Here is a 23,658-nt window from a genome sequence, read left to right as displayed (position 1 = left end):
CCAGGAGTTGTGCCCTCTGAACAACCTTGTTGAAGCAGAATTCCTGTTAGTTCCCAATCCAGCGACAATATTGTGTAGCATTGCACCGCAAGCTACTAATTTCACAGTGATAACTTGTGAAGAATGCTTGTTCTCTATCGCACTTCATGAAGTGTCACAGGATCTGGCGTCATTTCTATATACTAACAAAAAGCGGAAACTTACAAGGCTTCCTCAGGGGTAATGGGAATCACCTTCTATATTTAATAGGGTCCTCCAAATGGACCTAGGGAACATACATTTGGACAGCGCGCTCATTCAGTATATTCAGAATTGTGAATATTGGCTTGCGTCACATCCAGACGGAATTGTGAATATTAGCTTGCGTCACATCTAGACAGAACCGGAAATATTAGCTGGTGTCACATCTAGACAGAACTGTGAAGATTAGCCTTGAGTCACTTCTAGATGGAATTGTGGATATCAACGTGCCCCCTCTAGATAGTGATGCCACTTACCAACCCAACTAATAAAAAAAAAGCTCAACTCTCTGTGTACTCTTCTCAATTTCTGAATGAACCACAACCATACTTCAAACACAACAAACTGCACACACTTCACTACACCGCAACAAACCACACATAACCTCGCACAACAGCATATGAAGGCTACCAACCGAAAAACACACCTAAGCTCAGCGAACGGTATACACCAAACTGAAGCTGACAATAGCACATCACAGCTCCCTTGCTCTTTCCCCCGCTCAGTCCTACTAACTTACCCTACCTTCTTGCTTTTCATATCCGCCAGAGCACCAGGGGACCACTCTGGTGGGGATAGTGCACGGTATAAATATCCTTTAACATAACGATATGTGGATGACATTTTGATGTGCAGGGTTGAACAGACTCGGTACAATTGCTGACAATACTAGCAGAGAAGGGTTACAAGGTGGACAAGGTGAAGCTACAATATTGCCAGAGTGAGGTTTTATACATTGGACAGTTAATCAGATGAAGGCTGAAAGGTTAACCCCTTAAAGGGCAGAGGCGAACTTGGAAATACCACCACCAAACACTGTAAGGGACATGCAGCAATTTTTGGGTCTCTGTAATTATTGCAGGACCTGTCTGTATGACTACAGCACGCACACCAGACCTCTTTTAAGGGAACTCGGGGAAGCCCAGAAGGGGAACGGCAAACTGACATGAACAAGGGAGATGACTAAAGCATTCGAGGCATTTAAAGGGCCAATATGTACATCCCCAGTGTTGGGGATACCAGACTACAAGGCAGACCTTTACTTTTAAATACAGTAATGAGGGGTCCCTATACTTGCGAACAAGCATTGGCAGCTTCTGACTTCACAGTAGAGAAGTCAGTAATTGTCACAATGGGCTGTAGCACCACATTATACGTGGAGCATGCCATTTTGCCATGCTAAAAAAGCCCAAGAGCACATTGACCACACAGAGAGCATCTGGCTACGAGGTAATTATCTTGAATCTAACAATGAAGGTAGTACGGTGCAGAATTGTAAATCCAGCTACTTTCATAGTACAACCAGTAGAAGAGGGAGATTGCTTGCACAACTGCACCATTTACACAGAACATTATGACAACCTTCCCAGAGCAAGGGAGAACACCTTTTGGGCGGGGAAATACTCTTTGATGGTCCTCGACTATTGACCAGATGACAAGAGAGACATACTGGGGCAGCAGTAGTAAAACTAAAACCAAGCGGCACAATTGAAGTAGTGTCACGCGCAAGATTACACTCAATGCAAGCGGCAGAATCAGTAGCTCTCATAATGGCATTAGAAGCGCCAGAGGATCAGCAGATCTGTGTACTCCAACTCCACCTACGTGATGCCAACAGTACATGCAGGACTGTAATGTTGGAAAAGGAGGGGTTATCGACGTGCTGATAGCACACCGGTGCAGCACGCAGCCCTATTGGCTAGACTCATAGACGCGATGCAGCTCCCATCAGCCATAGTGGTAGTGCCAAGTGAACACGAGGGGGGAGGATGCGATCTCCTGTGGCAATCAAGCCACAGACACAGAAGCAAAGTGAGCAGCATATTTTACAGAAGTAACTGAGTTCGATATTCCATCTAACAAAAGCAGGCATGCACTAAACATGATATTGCGAGAAGGTTATAGTTCATTGCCCGTTACCTAACTAGTAGAACTTCAGGGATGAGCACCAGCAGAGGAGAATGAGTTGTGGATAAAGAGAGGGTGTTCAGTATTTCCCACAGATGCACTATGACGACAGGAAAGCATGGGAATGCCAGTTATTCCCTTTGCATTATTGCAGAATGTGCTTACGCACCTGCACTACCCTACCCACCTTAGTAAGGATGTTCTTGCAGCACATATTTGGGAAGATTGGTTCTGTCCCAATCCAGCAGAATATATCACCACTTTTATGCACAATTGTATAGTGTGAAAGAAATGTAATACGGGTCACATGTTGCGCGTAGTGCGAGGAGCAATACCGTGCCCTACTGGGCCCTTCCAACATCTCCACATAGACTATGTGGACATGATTCAAGTATGCAAGGCACAGGTACATGATCTTATTAGTATGTCAATTTTCTCGCTGGATCGAAATCATCCATGCTCGCACCCTGATGCCCTCAGTACGGCAACATTCTTTGTCAGAGAGGTGTTCCCACGGTGAAGGGTGTGTGAGATCCTGCGTTCAGACAGTAGACTTCACTTTGTAAAAATCTGTGAGCACATCAACCCTGCTGGGGATTAAGCATACATTTTCTTATGCTTATCACCCACAAGCAAATGGAATTTGTGAATGTCACAATGGCTTGCTCAAAGAAAGAATTGCTCAAACAAAAGCGACATTGAAAAAGGGATGGCTTCATTGCCTGCCCCTAGCCCTATTCGCATTGCACAATCAGTCTGGATCTGACCATCATTTAATACCTCATGAGGTGGTGACAGGACGATGCATATGCCTTGCTTCTCCCACTAGAGCATTGACAGATGCCCAAAATGCAGCTACTGTTCACGGTGATGGAAATGCATGAATATCTCGCTTCGATGATGGATAGTGCCTCCTTTATCTCTCAACAGTTGAAGTCCCGGCTGGGCATGAAGAAGAATGATTAAGACAACGTACAGGTAGAACAATCTGACCTGCTTAAACAACCTCCTCTGTATCCCGGCGATAGGGTCTTCCTGAGAAATTTCACAAGGTCCTAGCACAAGCTGAGATTTGATGGACCGTACACAATAGAGCAAGCAACCGACTGAGCAGTTAAGTTAATAGGTAAAAGGCCTGGAACTATCTTGGAGATGTCAAGCCCCACAGATGTGAGACCCCCCCTGACCCAACACGTAGATAATTCAATATAAGAAGAAGAAGAAACACAGCTGCAAATCAAAGGCATGATCAAGAACTAAAGCTAGATAAGAGCAAATAGAAAATTCAGATTAGGCACTCTGTCTTTTCGTCACATTAGTTGGCTACAGCAAATGTCTGGACTGTCTTTCGATGAGTAATTCCACACTTACACGAACATTAAAAGCACTTTATGAACTGACCACAGCTTTGTAGCAGATGATACCAGCAAATATTATTTTTCTCTATGCTTTTCTTCATGTTTCACACACATATCCCATAGTAACAAAACGCTGTGTACCCATTATTACACTGCTTGGGGACCCAAAGGTCCAGTTTATTTTCAAGCGATTGTTTATTGCTGCATTAACATATTACAATAGAAGAGCTTGATTATTTAAACAAATGACAATGTTGAACCGTAAGAGTTCTGGTAAGTTTTAATGCTGAATGTTCAGACAGAACCGGAACCTCATAGCTCTACGCGATATGGAGTCTGCAGTCAAAGCAATTGTGTTGACGTTTTCTGTATTCTGTTCTCTCTACCACTTTAACCTCTTTGTATCACAAAAGGTTGCATTGTCCCACGCACACACAGAATTATGTCAACACAACCCCAATTCCTGTTCTTGTTGAAACCATACCTGAACAAGCAACTAGCGCTGCCGAGAGGCAAAAAGACTCAGGCGGGGCACAGACATGGATTTCGAACATGTAAATGCATATCTCGCTGATTCAGCCATGTGTCTAAAACGTGTGGTATCGGCACATGATAAAGGTGGGGAGAGAGGCAACGAAGGAGAGCTGATATGATATGGCATTTATAATGCGCTCATATACAAGGGTTTCAAGGCGCAATGAGGCAAGGGAGGAGAACAAAGGGAGGACAGACATCGATCCTACTAGGCCAGGTGTCATTCAGATCGTGCAAGTGTGTGGGAAGGGGCAGGGACAGTGCAGTACATGGGAAAGATAATAACAATAAGTAACGGCCAGCATATGGCACGTGCATGTGTAAGTGTTGACCTCTGGTGTCAAGGGCTGGTAGGGGACTGTAGGGATACAGAAACAGTCCCCAACTGCGGGGGTTGCCAGGTGGGCAGTGCAGGTGTGTGACGCTGGTAGGGGAGGGATCTGGGCCCGAGATCAGAGAGTGTCCAGGTAACCAGTGCAGTTCCGATTACAGCCAAGAGGTCAGCAGAGGAGAGGAGGAAAAAAAACAGAGGCAAAGAGAGAGGTTTTGAGGTGCTTCCGGAACCAGATGTGGTTCTCCTCACGTTTAAGGGTGGCAGGGAGGCTGCTCCAGAGGGAGACGCCAGCCGAAGAAAGATCTACCACCAACCCGTTGCTTGGAGAATCGACTGACCCTGAGGGAGTTGGAGGCGAATGAGCGAAGAGCTCGAGAAGGAAGATATTTAGGAAAAGAGAGTTGAAGGTATTCAGGCCAAAGGCCCCAGAAGGCCTTGTGGACGATGCAGAGGGTTTTGAACTTAATTCTCGCAGCCACTGGGAGCCAGTGCAGAGATTTCAGCCCTGGAGAGATATGATCCCTGGGCTTGAGCTCAGGGACAAGTCTCGCAGTCCTGTTCTGGATAAGTTGCAGAGGGCTGAGAGTAGAAGCAGGCAGATTTAGAAAGAGGCTGTTGCAATATTCCAGCCTAGAGAGAACCAGAGCTCTGGAGACCGTGAGCTTCTGGGGGAAGGAGAGGACAGTAAGAATACCTCTGAGGGGGTGAAGCTGTTAGTGTGAGTTCTTAGAGACATCAGAGATGTGAGGAGAGAAGGAGAGTGTGGAGTCGAAGGTGAACCCGAGGTTTTTAGCCTTGCACGTGGGAGCAGGAAGAGGGCCAAGAGAGCCCGGCCAGAGAGCTACAAGAAAGGAGGGAGCAAGTGTGCCGATGAGGAGAATCTCAGTCTTACACACCACTCCTGGATGGCAGACAGACAGTAAGAGATCAGAGAAGTAGAGGAGGCGGCCCAGGGTAGTCTGAAAGTGAGCTGGGTGTCATCCGCATAGCACTGAAAGTTGGGGCAGAGAGCAGCGATGCGGTGGGCAAGGTGTGCCAGGTATTGGTTGAACAGCCAGGGAGAGAGGTTAGACCCCTGGGGGACACCACAGGTAGAGAAAAAGATAGTGGAGAGGAAGGACCCAAGTTGGACCTGGGAGGGTCGGTCAGAGAGGAAAGCAGTCAGCCATGCCAGAGCCTGACGAGTGATACACAGGTTCTCACAGAGACGGTTGAGCAGAATGGCAGAAGAGATATCAAGCAGGATGAGGACGCAAGGGGTGTTAGAGTCAAAGTTGGAGAGCAGGTCTTCACAGATGTTCAGGAGAGCAGTTTCTGTGCTTCTTGCAGCTCTGAAGCCAGACTGATGGTCATGAAGACAACCAACTGACTTTCGTGTGTGTGTGTGTGTGTGTGTGTGTGTGTGTGTGTGTGTGTCAGTCTTCCATGTGTTTTACTCTTGTTTGAGAGTTCTTTCTTTGTGATTTCATTTGCTCTTTTTGGTATACAGTAGTGTCCCTCACGTGTATTAATGTGTCAATCCTGTGTGTGGTTTTGTCCCTCCCCTCCCCTCCCATGATGAGTCACTTTCTTACTTTGTGTAACTGGCAGGATTTCAGGTTGAGAGGCATAGACTGCATATGCCTGGTTTACAGTCAATTTCACTTCTTTACCTCACAGGCATGTGCATAGCATTCACTGGCAGCTTTTCCACTGTCATTTAATTTTACAGGCCCCACTAAAATGCTAAAGGCTGTGTGCTCTACAGAACACATGATTGGTTTATTATTCAGTCAAGTATATCTACTCTGTATATATTTTATTTCATTCATTTTTTGAAGCAGGGCTAAATACTTCCAATTTTGAGCTACAAGACCAGCATAAAAAGTCACCCACCCCATCCTCCACATGCTCTCTGCACGCCATGTCTTATTTGCCAAAGACGAGTGCACATTTTGAGGCATGTTTAAAGGATTGATATACCTCTCAAGAGCAACAGAGCAGCCCAAGGGACATCAGATGGGTGACGCCAATGTTATTCAAAGATTTAAAAATTTAAAGAGATACTCAAATACTATTTTACAATTACAATACCTTTCACCGTAAAATAGGATTAACCAATGTTAAAGCCCTACTAGTTATGCTGTATGATTACTTCAGATGCACATATATGAACAGTGATGTGTGGTGGTCTTTGAAAGATGACACACTATTCAGGATTAATTCCGTTAGGGCTGGCAGTTTTTGATAGCACCCGTTGGGGTGGAGAGTAGTTAGGAGTTGCAGACACAGTTTGGTATAGGGCTCATTTTTGATATGCAGGAGGGAGGGTCTTGGTGCTGGGATGGGGCGGGGGGGTCTCATTCCAGTGCCTGGGGTGTAGATTGAGAATGCCTATTGTTGGGTTATTTTTTCACTGCCCCTTTAATATTCAGTCTCACAATGTGGCTGCTGTTCAAGCTCTAGTAGCCACAAGTAGATAGCTTGTTGGCAAGATAGTGGGTTCTTTGCATACCCTGGCTTATGAACCATATACATCTTGGTGGAGCCCACTTTGTTCTTGAAGAGTGGCACTGATGAGGTCAAATTTCCTGGGAGACGTGATTAAGTGGGCAATGGTGTGGTATAAGGATTTGATTTGAGCCAGGGCCTGATAGACCTAGCAGTTTCAAATTGGAAGTGTAGGCATGGATCTTTTAATCTGAGTTAACAGCGGTGATCCAGATATATATGAAAGCAACACTTGCGATCAATGCGGCCAGTGCCCAGGAAATGATGGTCAAAATGGCTTGATCTATTTTGTAAAATTATTCTGATAGGCCAAGGATAAAAGGAGTACAAGGGTAGTGAATTTACTTTGTCGGTGTTATGTTTTGCTTCCTGGATCAAAGCAGTTTGTGCTGCTTCTTGGGCAGAACGCTGAGTGCAAGCTTTGGGAGGTGGTTTGGGGTTGGTCTGTTTGTACATATTTTTAGTGCCAGTGCTTCCTCCAAATCTTTTACAGAGGGAAGGACGGTTATTATATTATAATTATTAATACCCAGAGGTTTCTAAGCACGGACCCAGGGATCGAACCTGTGTTGCTCCGTGTCATCTTGTTTCCAAGGCAAGCGCGTTGCCCCTGAGCTATGCTCCTGAGACTTGGTGCTGCGTGTCATAGTTGAACAGTTCAATGAGAACTAGATGTGTTTGAAAAGGAGAACGAGAATTTGTGTGATGTGTTCTTGCAGATAGGTATGTTGCTGAGGTTTAGGGAGTATCAAAGATGCAAGTTGCGGGAATAGCTAACTATTATTCATTGTTTAAGACCGGGCAGTGTAATGAAGTCCAACTATGGAATAATTACTTTTCTAGTGATACATTTTACGGAAGAATTGCACTAATTCATTACCCCTCTCCCCTTTGCAGCAATCCCACAGCACCATCTGGGATACCAACCAGGCAGTTTTAATCTGAATATTTTGTTTTATTTTAAAAGATATGTCAAGGAATTAAAAGTGATAAAATGCAGACAAAGTAACCCACAATACTTAAAAAAGTACAGGTGGCTTTTCTCCCTAAAGAAACCGCAACCTTCCTGCTGTTATGTCAATGTTTTCATTCCAATTGCACAAGCATCCATACCAGATTAAAACACATTTGAATGACTTTTCTAGACGATGCACTCCAATAATCACTTTGATTGGTAGATACAAATTGACATTGATTATCATAAATGTTGATTCAAACAATCCGCAGTATAGGTTTGTGGTGGCCTACCTCACACCCACCTCCTCTTGAAATAAAAACGTGAAGTAGTTCTAAGAATAACATTTGAAACAACACAATACGTTTAGATTTCTCTGCAACCATTAACGTTTAATTTATTTTATTCATCACAAAAATGTTGCTTCGATATAGTTCACTGGACTGATTTAAAATCTAAAATGCCAGACACTATTTGTGACAAGCTCTTGCTTCCTAGCTTGGGCATAGATACTATTTGCTATTTTTGTGATATTGAATTGGTTTCAAATAGCCTAGGTTTCTCGTGGTCTCAATTCATTTTGGAATGCTGGTAAGGCAAGGCCTAGCTTCTCACTCTTTTCAAGGAATCTGTTACAACCTTGCAAAACCCCTGTTCAATGTGTTCATTAAGGAATATATTGCGATTACTGCATGGACTATAGCAGACACCATTTAGATGCATTTCAATTTAAAATGTTGAAGGCCCCCAGAGATTCCATATTGCAAGAGAAAATCCTTATTATGATAATGATATGGTTTCAATTTCAATTGTATATCACAAAGCACATACACATTGCACTGTATTACCCATTTCAGTCATATAGCTTTCTAACAGGGTTCCCCAACATACCTTCAATTGCTTTCTGGGATTCAATACATTCTTGGTAACTTTTTCTGGAGCATCTGGGGCCATCCTATTCAGTTTTGGTGGAATGTCAAAGGCACAGGACAGGCAGGGACTGCATCAGCTACAGGCAGCTCTGCCAGGTAAGCCCTTCCTTTCAGTTTGTCCAGCTGCTTCAAAGAATACCTATCTGGTGATGTGACAAATTGAGGAAGCCCCTCCCCCCCCTAAAGCTAGGGAGGTGAGCCCACTCTGCAACACCTCTCTAGGGGTCATGGCTCGTTGGACCTCACCGGGAAACACTCCCCCTTTGGTGACAAGTACTCTCGTTCCTGTGAGGAACTCCCTACACCAGAAAACATAATGGCATATATGGGACTGTGAAACCATAACATCTAGGAAAACTCAGATGGGGAAGAAGCCAGAAGATGCTATTATTTAGAAGAAACTATCTCTTATCCAATCCACTAAGGCGAGTGGATTGAAAGATGAAGACTTGCTGAACATGAAGCAAAAAGAGGGACTTGAAGCGAGAGAAGTAGTAGCAGGGAGAACGCTGAGAAACCAGTGCTGTCGCGAGGCTGAGAAGGAACAAGCCAAGAGGGGCTTAAGAAGCAGAGAGCCTGAGAAGGTGCAAGCTGAGGGAGACTTGAGACGTGGTCGTGGTGTGACCACAGGAGAATCATGGTGGGCAGCAGGCCCGTACAGCAGTGCCGATACCACCACTACGTTGTAAGCTGCGCAGCTCCCAATTACCCCACCAAGTCGCAGAGCGAAGAGTAAATGTGAGAGACGCTGAGGAAAATGGAACGGCTGTGCAGTGGAGAAGCAAAGCCGACGTGAAGCCTGTAAGAAGCCCAGGGAGGTTTTCTGATAAAGAGGAAGGTAAGGGGGAACCGGGGAGGCACGGGAAGATACCGAAAGAACATTATTTAAACTGACTAACTCACCTCATTGATACCGAGAAAGCTGTGGGAGGAAGTTTGTTGAAATTGAACTTTAACAGTCTGAGAAAGAGAATACAATTCCCGAAAGGGGAGCCTAATGCAAATGTGAATTCCTTGATGAACCTAAACTGTGCAAATGTAAGGAAATGTGCAATAACGTATCCTGGCAAAGAGGAAACTGAAAGTGAGAAAAGCACAATGTCAATATTCATGAATGTGAATGATCTGCATAAAAGAGAGCGATGTAGAAATACTTGAAGGACTGGGTCATAAAGGGAATATATCTCTACCTCGCCAAGCAAAGAGAATCAATTTTGTAGCGGAAGGAGATGATTGGGAAGTAAGAAAGCGAGAATATGAAGAGTGGAAGGCTCGAATAGCCTTGAGGATAACTCAATCTGAATCATGAACACTTAGGCCCAAAGTGGGAAACAAGTGGGACAATTTGAGAAAAGAACTGTATGAACTGATGAAGAGTGACCACAGAATCTGGAAAGATCATCAACTAAGAAGATAAGTGCAGAAAGCACCAAGCAGGATAAGGGAGTCCTTATCCTGCTCTTTTGTGTTTTAGAATTGGTGATAGGGTCAGATAGGTAGAGTTTGGATGGTGGACGTATTCTTTTGGACATTGTGAAAGATGACTGATGAGTACCTTTGCTATTCCTTTTGGTAAGGAATCCTCATAGCTATAGGGATAGCTAGGCCTTTACATTTATTCTTTAATAAAACCTGAAGTAACAATGTCCTTAGTGTCTGCGTCCCCCCTTCTGATCGTCCACAGTGATCTGGTTATGCCTTGTCAAGCACCTCTGCATTCAGTCCAATGTGGGAAAAGGCTTTTTATGGTGATTTCCCCCCAAGTCCATCCAGTTAGAATCCAAATCTACTCCTCTGCTGTTAGACTGGCATTCTTCCGTGTATCCCTAAACAAATCTCTTCCTCCAATGTGTTCGAGTTTAAATACTCTGCCAACTTCACCCAGGCAACATCGTTTAACTTGACACTTCGAACTAGATGGAGCCTGTGATGGGTTCCCTTCACTATCTCACACCCACCAGGGCCTTCCTGCCTGCTTCTAGTGGCCTGGTGACTTCTGATGTGTCATGGGGTCTACACCAGTTACAAATTAGCTTCCTTCCCGGGAATGATGAATTAAAATGGAACTGGAATATTCATATTTCCACTAATGTAGTACATGGTGATTGATAGGAATGATATATTCAGATTTGTAAAAATATTTTGAATCCGGTGAGATCAGTTATGTTTCTGTTCCTTCTTCCATATTTATTAAAATATGTGAAGTATTAATACATTGTGCATTTTTAATATTTGTTTTATATGCATGCAATTTGGAGTTTTGTTCTGAATCTAGACCTATCGCTGGTTTCTTAATCTGACCATGGGTTCCAAAGTTATAACTAATCTTTTTCCCATTGTCATCTTTGCTGTGCACATTTAAAACTGGCTCTTTTATTCATTTTTTAGGACTTTGATTTAATTTGTGTGTGTGCTAAATCAATATCAATATACCATCTGCTGATTTGAACAGAGGATCGTTTTAATAGGCTTCTTAATGGAACAGATGGACAATCTTATTGGGGAATAATGGTCTCCAAAGTTGGCAGTAAGGGTCCTTTTTGAGAATGCATGCCATAAGGGACAGGGCACAAATCAATCTATTCCCAGGATGGCCTTTCAAATCCGCTTAAAAAATAAGACCATGAAAGTCTTGAGCCTGTATTTCAATTGGTCTATTTTGTATTTTTAAAACTGGCCTTTTGCCGCCTGTAAAGCCATATGGACCATTCAATCTTCTTTGCATTGATACATGTTAATGGTACTGGGATCTGAACATTCTGCTGCACAAAAAAATCAGACTTCTACACAAAAAGTCCCCTTGGTTCACGTAGAGTTCACAGTTTAAAATGCAGCAAAATTGATATATTTTGGCCCATTTAACAGAAATGTGCAATTTAATTGTTTTACCTGTAGAGGCAATCTGATAAAATGTTGCTCTATTCACAATATATGCTTGATCTCTCATGTGATCTATAATAAACGGTGTATCGTTTCACTATACAATACTAAAATTTACTTTGCACAGTTCACCATGTTGCCCTTTCACATGACAGCAAATATAAAGGAGTACATTAAAAAATATGAAGCTTCTTTTTAAAAAGTTTACAATCCTAGCTTGTTTTCCTTATTAAAAATGTTTACTCAATTTCATTTTTTCCATAATTACTTTTTATTTCAATAGGGCATTATTCTGACTTTGTATTATTCAATACAAAGCTTTACACCCAATCAAATAATGTGCAGCTAGAGTAGTCTCTGAAATTTGGCCCATAAAGTCATGTGTACTTCAGCTATAGGTTCATAAAAAAATACTTTTAAGAGGGTGCATGGCCTGCAGCCCGTAAAATGACCGCTTAATTGAGGAGCTCATAACGCCCGGAACCTTCCCTCACGCATTCATCCCATTAAATACCTCAATTTTCCCAGCAAAATGAGTTTCTGACCCCAGGAATACCTGGTGAGCAAGGTGATGCTGCCCGTGGGCCTTGAGGAGGACTAACTCTTCCCAAACACAAGCGGTGAAGAGGTGAGCGGGCAGCGGCACAGAAAATGGTGGCTGACATGAGCGGGGAAGCGGAGCGAGTGAGTGACAGATCTAGTGCAATGCCGGTGAGGGCTGGTGGAGCAGCTGCGGTGGCTGGGATCTCAACCCGATACTCGAGCTGTGGGGTACTTGGCCCCGAGAAACAAGTGCGGGCGGCCGGAAAGAGGCTGCAACAGTGCAGCATTGATTCCCGGGAGCCGAGTGTCACCTGGGGCAACTGAACTGCAGTCCCCCGGCCGCCGGAGTGAAGTAGATCTGCCCCCCCCTCCAGCGATTTGGAAGGTTGGAGGTAGCAGCAGCGGGGCAGGGCACCACACTGAGCACTCCATAGACGTGGAGGTAAAGGGTTCTGATGGCATCCCGCCTGTTGCAGTGCGGATTGCTTCATCGATTGAAGAGAACGGGAGGCAGGCTCCTGGAGAGGGAGCAGAGACGCAGCATTATCAGCGTTCCTCCCGGGGCGCGAAGTGGCTGAGAATATGAGGTGCGCTGCTGTCATGAGAGGACTACATGGAAGTGGTGAAGCTGGAGGCCTTGCCAGTGGAGTGGCTTTGATCATCATAGCCCTTCCACAGGAATTTCCCTTGAAGAGGGGGGGGGTTCTCCTAGAGCGCCTGCGCCCTACGGGCGAGCTAAACAGAGGTCGTTGTGCCTCAAAGGTGTACTTTGGATATGGGGGACCCCTTGGCCCCTGAAGAAAGATAAGAAGATGGCTAAACAGATGATAAAACAAAGAGGGCCAGCCTCGGACATCAAAGCCCTAATGCAACTGTCAGAAACGCCAAGACGTTTCCAGCAGCAAACGGTAGCGCAGATGCACTCACCCCCTAACCAACGCCTCCAGGAAGAGGAGGATCCACCTATAAGATGATCAGACCTGGCAGCAATGCTAATGGAGCTAAAAAAAGACATTGAAGAGAGCGCCTCCCACCTGGCCAAATCCATCTCTGAGCTCAATAGAAATGTCTTGACAATAGAAAGAAGAGTAGATGAGGTGGAAACAGTGGCAGAACAGGTGCATGAGGTACTCGATACTGCAGTATAGCAGCTGGAGCAACAGATGGAACTGGTTCAGAATACAGGAGGATGCAGAAAATATGTTGAGGTGTCACAATATACGCATCAGGGGGATCCCCAAATCCATGCCAGACGCAGGCCTACAAGCAGGGCTTTAAGTGGGCCGGGGCCTGCCGGGGCCGGGCCCCGGCAGTCTCCAAAAAGTGGGACTGAGCCAGGGCCCTGCCGGGGCCCCCGTCCCACCACACGCAACATTGGCGGGATGCATTATCCCGCGACGGGATATGCGCCTGCCATGAAGTCAGGCGATCTGACAGAAGTGGCAGCCAACCACAGTGATGCTGTGCCTGGCTGCCACTTCTGTAAGTCATAGTAACTGCCTCTGGTGACCTCTCGCGCGAGGGGTCACCAGAGGCAGTTACTGTCCCTTTGTTTCCCCAGGTCGCAGAGGTGTCTTTAACCCTCGGCGAACCTGGGGATTCCTTGACATTTTTCGAGGTTTATGAAAGATGGCTTGAAAAGTACACAATTCAAGCCATCTTTTATGAAGCTTTGCCGACGGACAATTTTGTCCGTAGTCAAAGCTTTATAAAAGATGGCTTGAATTGTGTACTTTCAAAGCCATCTTTTATAAAACCGAAATGTTTAAAAAAAAAAAAATGGCCTGAAAAGTAGGCAAACCGTAAGGTATGCACACACACACACACATATATATATGCATGTTATATATCTGTGTGCGTACCTTACTATGGTTTGTGTACTTTGCAAGCCATCTTTTCTAAACATAGAAATACATTTTTCTATGTTTAGAAAAGATGGCTTGCAAAGTACACAAACCATAGTAAGGTACGCGCAGAGATATATAACATGCATATATATGTGTGTGCATACCTTACGATTTGCGTACGTTTTAGGCCACGCCCCCCACAAGCCACGCCCCCAAATGAGGGCCCCCCCTCGATTTCTTACCCCACTTAAAGCCCTGCTTACAAGGATAAGTGTTTGCCTTGTTTTGCTATATACTGGGTCCGGAGGGGGACAAGGAAATGGTCCTGGATCGCACCCACAGAGTATACTCCTTATCAGATAAGCAGAGACCTGATCCCAGATGTCCTGACTAGGGTACACTTATTTCAACTAAAGGAAGAGATTGAGGGCAGCCCGCAGACAGGTATCATCAGGCGGCATCGATACCACTGTACAGGGACCTGGCTCAAGCAACCCGGCTAAAAAGAAAATGCTTAAGGGTGGTTACATATTGGCTTTGAGCCAAAGAGGTGCGATATCGGTGGATATTGCTGAGTGGTCTCCACTTCGAATGGAAGGGTCGATGCTACACGTATCTAAAGAGGAGGAGGTAACGGAACTGATGGGAGAGGGTGAGGCTACAGAACCCAGCGACAAAGAGGGGAATCCAGGGGCGAGCCCTCCATTGGCGACAAAGATGGTGAAGGAGAAATGGAGTCTGGGGCGTCCTTGCCGGAAGGGAAGAAGCAAGAATCGCAGATCCCACCTGAGCAGACTGAAGGGGAGTAGGGGCCAAAGCAAAGTTGCATTTATAATGATTCTCTGAATACAGAAGTACATTGAAGTAAGAAGGGGGATGGGGGTGAATCGGAGCTCGTTCCTGACAAGTGTCTTGGGAAAATTCCAGAAGTTGAAGTTAAAAGAAAAGGGGGGGTGGGGTGATGGCAGGAATAGGTAATTCTATTTCCCAGGTAGTAATAAAGACCTGGTGAGTTTGGTTGTACAATAATAGTACACACTTGTTAGAATGGGGTTGTTAAGAGGGGGGTGAGGGAGTTGGGGAAAGGTTTTCATGAGGTTTTATGTCTACAACACAAAAGAAAGTAGGAGGTCAGAGGCTTAATAAGTGGTAATGCAAGCAAGCCAGACTACGGTTGATCTGACCTTCATTACCCTAAATGCACAAGAACTAAACTCCCCAGTGAAGAGGAAGTCGCTCCTGAGGAGGTTGTCAGAGTTACAGGTTTCGGTGGTTATGGGTACAGGAGACTCATCTGCTTCCAGGTGATGAACATCATCGAAGACCTAGAGCCTTTCCCATGCAGTATCTGGACACCAGTGGTACTAAGAAAAGGGGAGTGGGGATATTGTTTGCAAAAGGTGTGTATTTCAAGAAACAATTTATACACCAAGACCCGGAGGGACGTTATTTGGTGTTGGGGGTAACTCTTATAGCGGTGTATGCGCCCATTGAAAAACGGGATCACTTTTTATTGAGCTTGCTAGCTAAGGTGGCTGGATGGTGCGTGGGACAGCTTCTAATCGGGGAGATTTTAACTGTGTGATGGACGCCTCAATGGACAAGACCCTTCCTGCTACATCTAACATTAATAAATGTAGACCGGCATTAGCTCGCTTCCTTAGGGAGCTGCAACTTGTAGAGTTCTGGCGTTTTTTTCATCCACTGGATAAAGCTTTTACTCTCTACTCGGTAGCACACAGGGATTTTTCACGGATAGGTATGATCCTGATCTCAGACACACTGGTCCCATAAGTCACCGGGCTGGAGATAGGGCTGAGATATTTATCGGATCACACACCAGTTCTGCTCCGGGTGGAACCGAAAGACCCACTCTCAAATTCCCTTAAAACATGGCGACTAAATGAGCTGATACTGTGGGAACAGGCCCTTAGGACGCATATGGAAACAGCCCTACAGAATTACTTTAAAGAAAACGCTTCACCAGATCTTGACTGTAATACGAGGAGAATTTATCGCTCAAACCACGAAATTTGAGGGAAAAATGAATCGTACGACAAAGATTGGAGGGGGAGGTTAGGAATGCTGAGGCACACCACAAGGTAAAAGGATCACAAAAGGCTTGGCGGGAGCTCATGAAAGCAAGGGCAAAACACATTTAGCTGACAAATCTGCGCAGCTCCTCCTACAAACGAAACAGTCATACTACATAAAAGGGGATAAAGGCAATCAGTTCCTAGTGGCCAAGCTATGTAAACAAAAGTCCCAAAACTACATTAGCCAATTTAAATGCCCAAGGAGGGAATTGAAAAGGGGAAAGCCGAAATCGCAGAGATCATACACGCCTTTTTTGTGCGGAACCTAGTGGGTGAGAACTTGGAGGAGGGGATGCAACACAAATTCTTGAGGTCAGTGGACCTGTCACAGATCTCGGAGGCGACAGGCTAACGCTGGAGGCCACAATATCTGAGGAGGAGGAGGTTGGGGAGGGCCATAAGCTTGTTGAAAAGGAACACATTCCTGGTTCCTGGGCCCAGATGGGTTAGGAAACGCATATTATAAGACCGTACGGTCCTTACTGGTGGGCCCCCTCACCAAACTCTTCAATCATATAAGGGACACGGGATTAGTTTCAAAGGTTATGGTCCCTTCCACCACAATTCTAATGCAGGAGCTACAGACCTATCTCCCTTCCTAATGGAGACACAAAATTATACACAAAGATACTGGCACAAAGTTTGGCAGGAATTCTCCCCGGGCTGGTCCACCCGGATCGGGCAAGCTTTTTACTGGGGCGTCAAACATAAAACATTTGAAGGGCTATAGATGTCATAGCATGGGTCCGAAAGACAGGACAACATGTTGTTAGTGGCACTGGATGCTTCCAGGGTCTTCGATAGCTTAGATCGGAACTTCTTTAGTTGACATTGGAGAAGTTTGGGTGTGGGCCAATATTCTATGGCATGGTTTTGGCTAGCTATGATATCCCATCCACTAGACTTCAGGTTAATGGACCGCTAATGGACAGAATCCACATACATAAAGGGACTTGTCTGTGGTGTCCGTTATCCCCTCCTAATATTTGCCATGGAATAGAAAGAAATTATGCGCTTCACCTGGAAAGGGAAGAAGCCGAGAGTACCCAGAAGGGTTCTATTTTGCCCTCCAGCTTTAGGGGGCCTTTAGTGTGCCGGACTTTGGCTGATATTTAATGGCGCCCAGATAGCCCTTATGCTTCAGTGGGCCCCAAGGGAACACCCAAACGAGTTTTCCAACATAGAAAGAGGAGCGACCAGCTTGCCACTTGAGAACCTTAGTCTCCTGGCACCAAAACACAGAGGGGTGAGGGGCACGCTGCTAGATTCCACGAAGGTCACCCTCTGGTACTGGGATAAAGCGGTGCGGGGAATGAAACACCAGGGATGCAACCCAGTTTTTTGACTCAATGGGAGGCAGAATACCCTTTGACACTGGGAGACTTTTATTCAAGTAGGCATCCATTGACATTCGAAGATTGTCAAAATAAATTTCAGAAACCGGAAAGTGAACTGTTTCATTAAGAGAGAACCAATAGAAACCCACTAGCACTGGAACTCACTATAAAAGACGGGTTGACTGCAAAAGGGGTCTTGAGGCTATACCGGTTGATGGATAGGTCAAGCCTGTGAGAGGTCCTTCCTTCCGTATATGTTAAAGTGGGAACAAGATGTTGGGGAACCAATCACAGAAGAAATGTGGGATCAGATTTGGCGCAGGGCACTGAAAGGTTCCAAAGGTACGCCAATCAAGGATGCAGCCTACAAGTTATGTTTTAGGTGGCACATGACACTGTAGCGACTGCATGCTATTAACCCAGACTATCCTCCAGCATGCTGGCAGGGGTGTGAACTGACCGGTGGGCATGCCCTTTGGCGGAGGTGTACTGGAAAGAAATCCTGAGCCACATTAGAGATATTACAAAGGTACAACTTCCCTTTAAATCTGGAGTAATACTATTGGGGGCCACCGCAGAGGTTAGCTATGCCTCCACAGGAAGTAATGCCACGCTTATTACCCATATGTTGAGCCCGGCCAGGATCACGCTACCTCATGCTTGGAAGAAAGACCAGGGGCCATCGGTAGCTATGTGGTGGGTGAGGCCATGTGGAGTGATGGCTATGGAGAAGGGAACGGCTCTGGCTAATGGCTCATATTAAAAGTTCCAGTTGGCTTGGCTTCCATTTCATGAATTTGTTGCAGAAAGGGAGCATGTTTACTTTAGGCCAGCACTACTTCGCAATTGCCCGGTTCTATGATAACGGGTGGAATAAGAGCATGTGCACAGGTGTAGGAAAGTGTTCTCTTCAATCAATGTTAAGTTATAGAGGGGCAGGGGAGGGGGGAATCGTTGGGAGTTATCCAAAATCGGGGGCACACAGGTTGAACATTGCAAGACTGGGACTGAAGCATGTCAATGCATATGTAACAATACGTGTCGTGATTCGTAATTGTGCCTTATTTCTAATAAAGTAGATTTTTAAAAAAGTTACATTTAGTTAAAGCTGTATTTTATTATGCCAGGAAAGACATTTTAAAGGTGAATTGCAGCAGCGTTTTGTAGTTATTGCTCAATGCCACTTATAAGCTGAAAGAAACTAATGCATTGGAATATGGCTACAGTAAAATGGCATATGAGGATGGACACAAAGCTTTTAGGTGTTTATTTACCCGTCCTTGACTGCATATGGCCATGCTGATGTTCATGGCTATTTCTGCCCACTTCCTGCCCTTCCCCACCCAGAACGCATGCTATTGGGATCTCTGTGAGCTAGTTTTATCAAGCCGTATAAACGAACTTTGCACTGGTTGCCTCAGTGTTATTTAAAAGCAGTCTTCTGAGTGTTAATAACTTAATTGGAACTGTAATTGGGTTGCTGGTGTAATACAAATGTCTTAACCAGGTCTGCCTTCACCCACTTAATTTATAAGCAGTGTGTCCTTCACTGAAGCATTGGTAAAGCCAACAGTTTTGGCTTGTGTGTAGGTATTAAATAGGCCTCTGCCAGGTACTGCTATTATATGTCCAGGTACTTACACCGTTTTCGCACTTAATGGCCAGTTAATACCATTACAGCAGTGCATTGTAACTGCCTTTCTATTGCCCACAAAAAGGCTAAAACTGTTGGCATTGCCAATATTTTTTTCTCATGTATTTAATGTGATGTGTAACACCTTTTCTCATCTCCGTACATATGTTGACCTGATCTTCTGTAATCCCTAGCATCGAAGACATTTATCCAACGAAAAAAGACTCTGATTCAGGAGTTGGCAGTGATAATGGAGACAAACGTTTATCTGCGATTGAGGTAATATGACATTTTCTTCATCAATCAATTGATATTGTTTTTCAATTATACAAGCTTGTTTTTTTATTCTAAAACAAAATGCAAATTGGTTTTATATATGTATGTGATAGGTTATTTATAACACGCATAATACCCAGAGGTTTCTATCTAAGCTCGGACAGGAGATCGAACCTGTGTTCCGTGTCGTCTTGCTTCCGAGGTGAGCACGTTACCCCTGAGCTATCCTCCCGAGACGATACACATACATTGTATGTTCTCTATTTTAAGGCTTGCACTGGTTTGGGGGAGTTCTTTAAACGATATTTATTGCATTAAGTGTGTCTGTCAAGATGACCTCCTGGCATTATAAGGGCAAAGGGTTTGTCCAAGAGCCTTTTTAGTAATTTACACATGTGATTTAGAGGAAAATGTCAGATTAAGGAATCACCATTGCCTCTGTAACTCCCACCTTTTTGTTCTCTCTAATCTTGAGGTTTTTGAGGGATTTGTGTGACACAATCAGAGGATGTGTGGATAAGGTATGAATTATGATGTTGTGAGGCTTCATTTGTGTTTTGTGGCTCCATTCCTTTTGGGTAAACTGAAGATGAGCAGATGATGAATATAACTGGATGCCTGACCTTGCCTTGCAGGGACGGTCTGTGCATTTAAAATGCTTTTTACAAGAAAATAGATCAAATAGACAAACATATTTCAGTCACCACGTTTAAAGGTACAATCCCTTGCCTTCTTCCCTGGTAGCATTTTGTTGGTTTGTTGCATGGATCTTTCGGTGATATCACTGTTTTTCAGTCAAATGCTGATGCAAGATTAAATATTTGGACCCTGTTTCTAGTTAGCGCAGGTAGATGTATCTCCCTGGATCCTTCTATAGAACCCACCCACTAATATAACGTTGCATGTCTTACACACGTATTTTGTTTATATCGCACTCATACACACGTATTTCAGTACGCGACAAGGCAAGGGAGGGGAACAAGGGAGGACAAAACAACGATCTTACTAGGCCCAATGACGTTGAGAACGCACAAGTGCAGGGGAGAGGGAAGGGGTAAAGTGCACGGGAGAGGTGGAAAGTGCTGAGCAAGGGATACAAACAGCTGGTAGTGCAGCCAGCAAGGTGGCTAGTGCAAGGTTTAAAGCACAGACAAGGGGTGTCTGAGTGCAGGTAAGTGGACTGTAGGGTTACAGATACAGACCCAAGTGCAAGGGTTGCCAGGAGGCAGTGCGGGTGTGTGGCTGCGTGGGCTGGGACATGGGCCCGAGATCCGAGAGTAGCCAGATGCACAGAGCCGAATGCAGACAGATCAGCAGGGGAGAGGAAGAGCGAAGGTAGAAGCAAAGGGGAAGGTCTTGAAGTGCTCCCGGTACTGGAGATGGTTCTCCTCAAGTTTCAAAGTGGCAGGGAGGCTGTTCCAGAGGGAGGCCCCAGCCTAGGAAAGGGATCTATCCCCAACTCGGTGCCTGGAGAAGCGACTGATCCTGAGGGAGTTGGAGAAGGGAAGAGCTTGAGTGGGAAGGTATTATGGAGGGAGAGTTGAAGGTATTTTGCACCCAGGCCCCAGAAAGCCTTGTGGACAATGCAGAGGGGCTTGAATTTAACCCTTGCAGCCACTCGGAGCCAATGAAGAGATTTCAGGGCTGGAGAGATACAATCTCGGGGCTTGAGGCTGAGGACAAGTCTCGCAGTCCTGTTCTGGATGAGTTGCAGAGGCCGAATAGTAGATGCAGGCAGATTTAGAAAGAGGCTGTTAAAGTAGTCTAGCCTAGGGAGAACCAGAGCTCTAGAGACAGTAAGCTTTTGGGGGAAGGAGAGGAAAGGAAGAATACCTCTGAGGAGGTGCATTTGGTAGTTTGACTTCTTAGAGACGTCAGAGATGTGAGGAGAAAAGGAGAGTGTGGAGTCGAAGATGGCCCGAGTTTCTTAGCCGCACAGGTGGGAGCAGGAAGAGGGCCGAGGGAGGCCAGCCAGAGAGTGACAGGAAAGGAGGGTGCAGGTGTGCCGATGAGGAGAATCTCAGTCTTACTGGCATTAAGGCAGAGATCATTGGCGGTACACCACTCCTGGATGGCAGACAGTCTGAGATGATGGAAGAAGATGTGGCAGAGGGAAGCCTGAAAACGAGCCGAGTGTCATCCGCATAGCACTGAAAGTTGGAGCAGAGAGTGGCAGTGCGGTGGGCAAGGGGTGCCAGGTATTGATTGAACAGCCAGGGAGAGAGGTTAGACCCCTGTGGAATACCACAAGTAGAGAGTGAGATGGAGGAAAGGAAGGACCCAAGTTGGACCTGGGAGGGTCGATTCGAGAGGAAAGAGGTCAGCCAGGCCTTGGCCTGGCCAGGGATAACCAGGTTATCACGGAGACAGTTGAGCAGAATTGCATGTTTGACTGTGTCAAAGGCAGAAGAGAGATCGAGTAGGATGAGGACAGTAGGGATGTTACAATCAAAGTTGGAAAGCAGGTCGTCTTCACGGATGTTCAGGAGAGCAGTTTTCTTGCTTCTGGCAGCTCTGAAGCCAGACAGTTGTGCTACTGTCCTCTTATCAACAAAGGTTTTCCTACTGGGAAATAGAATTCAAACCTTCCAAAGTGAATTAATAGAGCAATTCTTAAAGGTTAGTTATCATTCGTGAATCATATCTAAATCAGTTTGAATTAAGTTGGAAAGTCTAACAATCACCACTAATATTAGGAATATTCTTTTTTAAAGCTATAAATGTGCAAAATGCCATCACTTTTGAAACCATGAGTTATGCACATATTTTAAAAAGAAAACATCTTGCATACAATATAAGCACAACAGACATGTACTACACATCAGAAAACGTACAGACAATTCACAAAAGATAGTGGTGTAAATTTAATATCTAATCAAATGAAATGGTACAAATCATACAACTCAATTAATATATCAGTTAACAGTCCATATATTATTTACGACTACTTTATCATCCTTAGGTTATAATGTCTCACCCTTGTTGGGTCTCAATCGTAACAAGTTCTCCATAGATAGTAGAGTCATAAGACTATCATCTCTTGCATCTACATGGCATAACTGATAGACCCCGTCTTTCTTACAATCTTTCATACAGAGGATTGATGGATCTGGAATGTAGGTAGTGGTGTTGTGGAGATGGTAGTCCTCTCAATAATAGTGCCAAACTGAATGATTCCGCATTAGAGGGATTAACTCTGGGGGGGAATTGAGTTTTTGATATGGAAGCAGTCACCCTGGCAGAATCTATTTGCGTCAAGAAATCCCCTCAGTTGGGACACATTACTGATAAAGTCCTCCAAGAAATCTCAAATCAGTTTTGGAATAAAGCTCATTTGCAGCTATGATTCCTGGCACAAATCGCCAAACATAGGTCAAAGAGTCTGCCAGTATTTAAGTCCCAAAATGAATGTAATTTTAACCAGTGTCAAATGAAACACATACCCCTCTGTAGTAGCCCTTTTCACTAGCTCATTAGCATTAGAAAAAAAAAACAGGCTTATCACACACATGCAGCCCACACATGGTGATTAGGGTAGTGAACACTGGTTTTGCCAACAGGCGCTTCACACTTACTCAATCTCTTTTTTTAAGTTGTTGGCGATAATAGAAGAAATGGCCATTAGTCTTATAGATAAAGCAGAAAGAAAGACAAGGCACTAAGTTGTTAGTCATGAACATGGAAGGTTATTAAGAAGGTCAGAGCAGAAGATCTGAAGAAGAAAAGGAATGGTAACATGTAGTCTGATTGCTCGTGTACGCATCATAGGTATGTGGCTTTGTGCATCAAGCAATGGTGAGGCTAGGTTTATATAGTCAACAAACTATAAAGTAGTACGAAGTTACTGCATAAGAGATTACTCATCTACTCTGTATACATGTGACTGTGTGTGTGTGTTGTGTGTGTGTGTGTGCATTAATGGGTAGTAAGGGATGAGTTACCTGCCTTACAAGGACATAACATGTGTGTACAATTAGAGATGTGGCAGATTGTGCCAATTTATATTGATAACAGAACATTGTATAATAACATGGATGTAGTTTGTATGGTTAACTAATGTCAAATGTAGCATTGGCCGGTCTTAAAACTCACAAGGCGCAGTAGAATGTTCCCATGGTTCAAAAGTGCATAGTACACATTATAGGAGGTTTCATATGTGCTGTTGATGTATGGTGTGCTTGGCAAACAATTGGGATTGTGTGATGACATGAAAGTATATGGTTACCATGATGATGGTAATGCAGGTAAGATTTTTTTGTAGTTAAACAATTGACATGGTCATGGCGTTCAATATA

The 23,658-nt window shown here is 44.7% G+C and overlaps 1 protein-coding gene across 2 annotated transcripts in view; it reads left to right on the top strand.

Annotated features, from left to right (window-relative positions):
• Positions 1 to 23,658, top strand: part of LRCH1 (leucine rich repeats and calponin homology domain containing 1) — a 1,427,405-nt gene that overhangs the window by 783,141 nt on the left and 620,606 nt on the right. For both annotated transcript variants that reach the window (XM_069640111.1, XM_069640112.1), the window contains exon 7: positions 19,282 to 19,366. In XM_069640111.1, the coding sequence (XP_069496212.1) occupies positions 19,282 to 19,366 (85 nt within the window). The remainder of the gene's footprint in view (positions 1 to 19,281; positions 19,367 to 23,658) is intronic.

Source organism: Ambystoma mexicanum, chromosome 7q (genome assembly GCF_040938575.1).
Source record: "Ambystoma mexicanum isolate Mex_15411 chromosome 7q, UKY_AmexF1_1, whole genome shotgun sequence".
NCBI classification, from domain to species: domain Eukaryota; kingdom Metazoa; phylum Chordata; class Amphibia; order Caudata; family Ambystomatidae; genus Ambystoma; species Ambystoma mexicanum.
This window is presented reverse-complemented; position numbering and strand designations above follow the sequence as displayed.